The sequence below is a fragment of the Pinus tabuliformis genome, chromosome 7, assembly GCF_031772625.1.
Source record: "Pinus tabuliformis cultivar Carrire ecotype Pingquan chromosome 7, CPIR1, whole genome shotgun sequence".
Classification (NCBI taxonomy): Eukaryota; Viridiplantae; Streptophyta; class Pinopsida; order Pinales; family Pinaceae; genus Pinus; species Pinus tabuliformis.
The window spans coordinates 1875996659-1876005305 of NC_142293.1; the positions used below are offsets into that span (position 1 = coordinate 1875996659).

An 8647-nucleotide genomic window follows, 5' to 3' on the forward strand; every position below is an offset into this window, starting at 1 on the left:
AAATATTAAATTTAAATAATATTTGAAAATCTAATTGTATATATGTCCACCTACAACAATATTTATATTACTTTACTGCAAAGTTGACTTTATTATTATTATATTATTGACTTTATTATTATTATATTATTTACAGAGGAAGATATCCTTATTTAAGAGGAGAGGCTCGGCCCAAAAATGATATGTAAAAGATAAACTTGGATTGAGCTGGGCGGCCATATGTCCACTGCTTCTCGATAACTTAAGGAAAACTGGTGTCACCATGGATAAAATTTGTTATGGAAAATGGACCGCATGGATAGCTCCCGTAGTAATGCTTTTGCTGAGTTTATTCTATGTGATCAAAATCTATCCATTTACTGTAAGAAATCGTTTAGATCTGGTTAAAAGCAGTGACTGGATCGAGGATGACTGGACTGGATCGAGTATGACTGGATCGGACCAGGCAACAGATTATGGAGAGAGTAAGACTTGTCCTGGCTAAATTTCTCATAAGTAAATTACAATATTACAAATCAACGCCTAACGAAGTTCTCAAAATGCAGTTGACATAAAAGATTGGATTTCTCCTGATCCTTGCTATTTGGACGGAATTGGCTGTGAAAACGGGAAAATTTCTGAACTGTAAGTTAAATTCTTCGATTTCTTTACTGCTGAAATCGTGAAATTGTAACATGCCAAGATGATACTCTTGTTGCCAGAAATTTGTCGGGAAGGAATCTTACGGGAGCGGTGCCTTACGAGATTGCACAGCTGGATTCATTGCATAATCTGTAAGCAAAATTAGACCCTCTTTTTATCTGTGCGTAACCTATAATTTGCCCTTCTAAGAAATTCTCCAAATGAAATGTCGTAGAATATGACAAATACTAATGGCCATTCTAAATTGTGTTCATGTGCTCGTGTTTGATAACAGAATCACGACTAGTTTTGTATTTTGGGGATATTCTTGATAGTGTGTTAAAAATATTGGCTGTTTGTAAGTCTATACAACTCTGGTTCGGCTTTTCAAGGGAACATGATATGCCTGATTATTATACGAGGCACCAATCATCTGTGCAGCATTTGCCATTTTGTGTTGGAATTAGCAGGTCACTTGCCCATAATCACTTGACGGGACCACTGCCAAACTTGACGGGATCACTGCCAAATTTGACGGGACTGTAAGTTTCTCCTAAAAGAGAACTTTCATTTTGGCGGTTCTTTTGTTGCTATACATTTTAACAAAAATTTACTTTGGTTACTCTGCAGATATTTACAAAACAATAACCTTAATGGGACTCTTGAGTTTCTACCTTATTTTAGTCCCTTTCTTCGAGAGTTGTACGTCTGCCTCTTTTCTCTTTAGTAAAATTATTTAGTAAAATTATTTAGTAAAATAGAATTATTTAGTAAAATTTGTACTCAATGCTTTTTGATAATCATCTGTGCGATACTTACCTATTTGTGTTGAAATTATAACAGGTCTCTCGACCATAATGGCTTCACGGGACCAATGCCAATTTCGGACAATCTATACAGATTGGAGCGATTGTAAGTTACTTTCCAACACAACTTCCATTTCGTGGGTTCTTTTGTTGCCATATATTTTCATAAATCAAAGATTAACTTTGGTTACTATGCAGAAATTTACAAAACAATAACTTGAATGGCACTCTTGAGTGGCTATCTTCTCTAGAAAATCTTCGAGAACTGTACGTTGGCGTCTTTTCTCTTTTTATTGTTAATTTGTGTTTTTTGGTCAAACTTTTATTCAAAATTAAATAGAATTAATTAATAAATTTTGTACTGAATGTTTGTGTCGAAATTAACAGGTCTCTCAATCATAATCAATTCACTGGACCAATGACATATTTGGCCAGTCTAGACAAATTGGAGCGACTGTAAATACCTTTTAAACACAACCTTCATTTTGTGGAATTTTTCAGCTGTTCATTTTCACAAAACCAAAATTCACTATGCAGATATTTACAAAACAATGTACTGAATGGTAGTGTTGAGTGGTGGCTTTCTGATTTACCAAATCTTCAAGAATTGTACGTCTCCCTCTTTTTCTATTTGATTTTTAGAAGTGCTTTTCAAAATTCAATCGATGAATATTGACTCAGTTGTTTCAACTTTTTGTCACACAGAAATATAGCAAACAATAATTTCAGCGGTGTATTTCCTGATCGCCTGCTCCTTAATTGTTCGTTGAAACTCAAGTAATAATATCCTATTTTATATTTCTTATGCTCGTACATAAACTTGTTTTAAGATCCAAGTGCATGACGTTTATGGAAAATGATATATTGAATGAACTTCAAATTTTAATTAATTCAATTTATGGAAAAATGTCTTTCGGTGTTTTGCAGTTACTCGGGAAATCCCTACCTACTGATGGGTAAGAGGGAATGTAATCTCGACAAGAAAAACAAGAAAGAAAACAGTGATAATCACAAGAAAGAAAACATGAAATTGATGGTTGTCCTGGGAATTCTATTCATCGCGTTGATGGTAGATCAATTTGTAAAATTGAGAATAAAAGAAGAGGTTGTAGCTACTGAAAGCGAACATTTATTGAACCAAGGCAAGTATTAGAAATTTGATTATAATAGGCTTCGGGTACAGAGCCTACAATTTTGTTAGGAAAGTTTTTTTTTGCTGGAGTCAGATTGTGTTTTTATGGTTTTTTTGACAACAGAAATAAATTCAACATTATCAGGCACCATCAAAAACTTCTGAACACCTGAAATCTGAAAGCTTAATAGTTAGAACTCAGATTTCCTAAAATTTCTACCAAATTTTCGTCAAAATCCTAAAAATTTCCACTATTTTTTGGGGAAAAAGGTGGCCAAGATATACTCTATTATAATATATAGGAGTGTCAGCAATAAATGGAAAATCGTTGTGTTTTTACTATTATTAACTGTACTTTCCATTAACGATTTGCAGACCGCTTGATGAATATGGTGTCAAATGCACGTGCCTTCACTCTAGATGAGGTGATAGCTGCCACACAAAATTTTAGAAGGGAAATCGGACGAGGGGGATTTGGTTCAGTTTTCTTTGGCACATTGGCCGAAGGAAAAGTCATAGCTGTGAAAGTGCTATCCTTATTCTCCCGACAAGGAATTCAAGAGTTTTTGAACGAGGTAATTCTCAGATATAATACGGTTCAATGTGAGTTTTGGCTGCACCCTAACTATTATTATATGTATGTCATGAGCAGGTTGATCTTCTTTCTAAAATAAACCATAGGAACTTGGTATCTTTATTGGGCTACTGTAACAAAACCGAGCAAGTTATGCTGATCTACGAACACATGTCAGGAGGATCCCTACGAGACCACCTTTATGGTAAATTATGCAATGTAAAATATGTTTGTTTCAGTCAATAAAATAGCCAAGGTAACCAACAAACATTTGGTGGTTGTCTTCTTTTTCAGGTCCTCGTGCAGAAAATTCATATCTAAATTGGAAAAGAAGGCTCAAAATAGCTTTAGATGCGGCACAGGGTAATTATTTCTCTTAATTATTTTGAAATATAGTAGATATGTACAATCTAAAAGGTAAAATAGCTATTGATGTGTCTCATCTTATTGATTTCCGATTTCTATGTGAAGGTTTGGAATACCTGCACGTGGGTTGCACCCCAAAAATAATTCACAGGGACATCAAGACGGCCAACATACTTTTGGATGGCAATTTGAATGGGAAGTTGGCCGATTTCGGTCTTTCGAGGGTGACAACGGATGAAGAGGCTACTCATGTTACCACGACAGTGAAAGGAACGATCGGATATCTGGATCCAGAGTATATAACTTACTCTCTCTGCAATATTCTTTATGTTATAGGAATTCAATGCATAATTAAGAGTACATATGATTTTTTCACCATATTTGTCATCTAATTTTTGAAGGAATTCATGTATAATTAAGAGTACATATGATTTTTTCACCATAATTGTTTTTATCCTGCCAGATATTTCAACACTCAAATGTTGACGGAGAAGAGTGACGTGTATAGTTTTGGAGTGGTGTTGTTAGAGATCATATGTGGTAGACCACCCATAGATACAAATTTACCTGAAGAAGAACTAAACATAATTCGATGGGTAAGGAACCTTATTATCAATCATACAAAATATACATATTTAACAACACTTTGAACAGAATATGCAGTAGTGCATCTTCTGCTTGAGACTAACCATGAGTATCGGCATCGCGTTACAGGTGACACCGCTTCTACTAGAGACCGATGAAAATGGTGGCAGAATAATAGATGTCATAGACAAAAGGTTGTGTGGAGATTACTGCCTGAAATCCATGATTAATGTTGCCAAAACAGCCATGAGATGTGTCCAGGCTTTACCGTCTTCTAGGCCGCCTGTGAGTGAGGTAGTGGCAGAGCTCAAAGAGGCTATCAAACATGAGGATAATGAATCTATTTCAATTGCAGAGGAGAATGGTATCCAAAATGGGCATGCATTGACTGGCCAGGCGAATTCAACTAAATGCGAAGGAATGGAGTGGAGCGATAACAGCTCCAACATGCCAAATGAAGGAAGATAACTTCGCAGATACGGATCGAACGAGAGGGGCGAACAGAACTCTAATTCTAAAGAATGTTTAACCTTCTTTATAAAAATTGTTATGTATAGCACTTCCATGGGAGCATCTAACATGTGAACTACTTTGAGCCGGTGTTGATTAATACTATCTTTCTCAAACTTTATATTTTTGTATAATCGTTCAATAAATTTGAATAAGGTAGTAATTTCCTTTTTGTCTAAGAGTCAATGCTTTCGGATTCTGAAGTAACAACGAATGTGAAGGTATGAGTATCATTCCCAGATCATACCCGTTGCCAGCATAACCAATATTTCCTTACAACTAACTTGTACTGAAATATGAAAAATTAAGTTCTTCTCAATTATAATGCACGAAATTCTATTCGAACTAAACAGTCGTAACAATCTGATGCTTCAGTAGAAAAACATGGTGCTTCATATTGTTACCATTAAATTTGTGTATGCTCTGCTCCCAGAAACTACAGTGAAAAGGACAGAAAATGAAATCCAAACTGACCATTGCAATGAAACATTTTTTCATTTAGACTTTGTTGGTTGTATCTTACACAGAGCACACAAAATGACAAGTGCCACTTTCGCAGTAAGCATAAGATTATATGCATTTAACTCTAGTTCGTATAAGCCCCATAAAAATTTTGTCCTTGAAATTAAAAGAGCACAGGCACCCTCTGATCTGATTTGTTTTTAGGAAAAAAATTAATAGAATGTGCTTGATGATTAACCAACGGATGACAGTCAAATAATCCGTTCACAATTAAGTTTCGATTTTCCTTTTTCATCTTCCAATCCTTTCGGATATTTATTAATCTTTCTCATATGCTTTGGAAAGGCAATATGGAAAAGAGAAAAATTCACACACAAAACACACAATTTGATTTTTTCCCTATTAAACATACAAAAATTTGATTGATTATAATTAATTTAATGTGGGGTATTTATGCTTTCTAACTAACCACTCAACTAAAGCTCATTTGGGTTAACGTTTTCATGTAAACCCACACTAAATATGGCTTTCCCAAATATAAACTGAACTCGAACTAAGTCACACTTGCTCAAATTAACTCACACTCTTAATATAGACTACTTTGCTTGTTGGAATAATTAGATATTTTTAACACTCCTCTTTAATTACAACCTCTAAACTAAAACACTACTCATCACAACTCAAACATGCTTGCTACTCTAAGTCTCCTCTAGCTTCACAACACCTAAGTTTCCTCTATGAAACTCAAGGACATCTTTTTCTAGTGGCTTAGTGAATATATCACCCAATTGATCATTTGATTTGCAAGGCTTTGAATAAACTTCTCCATTGCTCACAAGTTCTCTTAAAAAATGATATCTTGTATCTATAAGTTTTCTCTTTTGATGAAACACAATATACTTCGGTAGTGCAATGACTTAGATGTTGTCACAATAGATTGTTGTTGATCTTCTTGTTTCTCCTGAAGTCCATCAAAAGTCCTCGTAATCATACTATTTGACATGTTGTTGATGTCGTTGTTACATATTTTTATTCTTCTTATGAAAGTGTCACAATAGACTGCTTCTTAGATGTCCATGATATCACACCTGAACCAAGATGAAACAAATAACCAAAAGCGTTTTTCCATATCATCCAAACTTCCCACAAAATCACTATCACTGTAACCAACCAAATCTTTCTTTTTTGTGCTTTCATATAATATGCCACAATTTGTAGTTCTCACTGTGTATCTCACAATCCTTTTGCTAGATTTTCAATGTGATTCCTTTGATGACTCCATAAATCTAGAAATCATACTAACTTCATGCATAATATCTGATCTTGTAGCTGTGAGATACATAAGATTGTTAACCAATCTTCTGAACAGAGTTGGATTTACATATGATCCTTCATCATCCTTACTTAACTTTGTACCTATCACTATTGGTGTAGGAGCAGGTTTACAACTTTCCATTTTGAATATTTTTAGCAATTCTTTTTCATATTTATTTTGACAAATAAAATTCCTTCTCTGATTGCTCAACTTCTATGCCAAGAAAATATTTCATAAGACCAAGATCTATCATTTCAAATTCTTTCTTCATTGGTACTTTAAACTAGTCTAGTTCAATATCACTAGTATAAATCATATCATCTACATGCAAACGAACAATCAAAATTTGACCATGCTCATTTACATTTGTGTACAATATTAGTTCAATGTTGCTTTTGCTAAGTCCATTCTTGATCATATAACTCTCAATTTTTCTATACTAGATTCTCGGAGGTTGTTTGAGTCCACAGATGCTTTTTTCAATTTATAAACTTTGTCTTCATGACCTTCAACTTCATATGTCGAAAATAGCAACAAGAAATGTTAAAAATAGAATTCAGAATTTCCAATTTAATTTGACCTCGAATTAAGTTTTGAATTAAAATCGAATTCTATTCTCATAGCAACTTGTAAATAGTTAATTAAGTTTAATTAACTTAATTAGCTTAGGAATTTCGAGTTAGAAATCTTTTGGAAGTCATGTATATGTTCTCCTTATATTTTAGAGGTAAAATATGAGTTCAGATTGAGTTGTAATTAGATAACTCAGTTTTACTGAGTTATAGTCAGTTAAACTAATTAAAAATTGTTTGTTGAACTAGTAGAGGATAACAGTGAGTTAGTGCACTGGCGCATCCACAAGAGCTACTCCAAATAAATGAAGATTCACTCATTAGAAACTCATGCATGTTAGTTATGAGAAAGACCCAGTTGAGATTAGAGTGTAGGGACAATGTACTATTAGTTGTATGATTTAATGAGTTGTAAATATCATGCATACAATGAAGAAGAGGACCTAATTAGGATTGTATAGTTTTGGAAGCATAAATTCCCTATAAATACGGGCTATTCATCCTAGGAATTAAGCAAGGAAATAGGGGCTTTGAGAGCTGCAGAATAGGCTAAGGATTTGGCTTGGGCTAGCTTGTGAGTTGAGAGTTGATTATACTTGTGCAAGGATTGTTCTTGTGAGAACAAGCATTGTATTCTCCTCTTGGATTTTTGATTAATGTAATATAGATAGTATGGGTTTTGAGTTGTGGCTTTCCCCGGATAAATATTATGTTATGTGTAATTGATTATCTTCCTCTTACTGATTATTGTTTTCATTGACCTTTATGGGCTTCCGCTATAAAGAGTAGAGCAGATTCTTGTCTTGTGTTTTAGGAAATTACATGAGTTGTGAATCTACTGGAAAATCCATATGGTATCAACGCTGAAGACATTATACTAGAAGAGATTTCGAAATTTTGAGTTTTGGGTTATAGTTGAAATTCAAATTCGCAGTACATACTTCAGGATCAGTAGATGGCGTTCTACGGTTTGTAGCTCGAGTATGCCTTAAAAGGAAACTCAAATTATATAGCTTGGAGGGACAGAATGGAGGTTGTGCTAGATGATAATGACTTGAAGGAATTCATTGATCAAGACATTCCTAAACCAACAACATCAGATGCACATAATCTGGTCGAATGGAAGAAGTGTGTGGTGATGGCTAGGCAGATAATCCTGGAAGGAGTTCGAGACCAGATTGTCTTGAGTCTCGATGGCAAGGAAACTCCGTATGTTATGTGGAAAGCAATAACAAACTTGTATTAGAACAACATTGACCAAAGGAAATTGGCGCTAAAGGACAAATTTCGAAATGCAGGCGGACGACTCATTTCAAAATTACTTGACCAAGTTCACTCATTGTCAAGATGAGCTTGGAAGTGTTGGAATCACTGTTGCCAAGGATGATATGGTGAGCCTAGATCTTCCAGGACTTCCCAAGAGTTGGCATAGTTATCATGACTCTATCAATGGGAAGGAGAAGCTGCTAAATTGGGAATGACTCTGGTCGGATTTGGTACAAGGGGAGTTTTGACGGAACACCAAAGATGGGATCTCTTCCAAGGAAGTGGAAGAGGACTTTCCCTTAGCAAGTAAGGCAAAGAAGGCCAAGGGAAAGAAATCCCAAGGCGAGGTGGACGACAAGAAGATGGACTTGTTGAAAGTCAATTGTTTTCACTTCACGAGCACGGGCACTATGCCATGAATTTCCCACAGAAGAAAGA

The 8647-nt window shown here is 34.9% G+C and overlaps 1 protein-coding gene across 3 annotated transcripts; it reads left to right on the forward strand.

Annotated features, from left to right (window-relative positions):
- Positions 1 to 202: 202 nt before the first annotated feature.
- LOC149255977 (putative LRR receptor-like serine/threonine-protein kinase At5g48740) lies at positions 203 to 4747 on the forward strand. Of its 3 annotated transcripts, none has more exons than XM_089457349.1 (17): positions 203 to 464; positions 546 to 624; positions 702 to 773; positions 1089 to 1163; positions 1252 to 1323; positions 1465 to 1533; positions 1626 to 1694; positions 1815 to 1883; positions 1965 to 2036; positions 2133 to 2204; positions 2355 to 2569; positions 2935 to 3134; positions 3212 to 3338; positions 3428 to 3496; positions 3605 to 3794; positions 3963 to 4095; positions 4214 to 4747. In XM_089457349.1, exons 1-17 carry the CDS (start codon positions 263 to 265, stop codon positions 4550 to 4552), a joined length of 2124 nt encoding a protein of 707 aa, XP_089313475.1. In that variant the 5' UTR covers positions 203 to 262; the 3' UTR covers positions 4553 to 4747. The 3 variants fall into 3 exon arrangements, with proteins under 3 accessions (XP_089313475.1, XP_089313476.1, XP_089313477.1); XM_089457350.1 differs by having other exon boundaries at positions 1092 to 1163; XM_089457351.1 differs by lacking the exons at positions 203 to 464; positions 546 to 624 and having other exon boundaries at positions 721 to 773; positions 917 to 1163; positions 4214 to 4742.
- The last annotated feature ends 3900 nt before the right edge of the window (positions 4748 to 8647 follow it).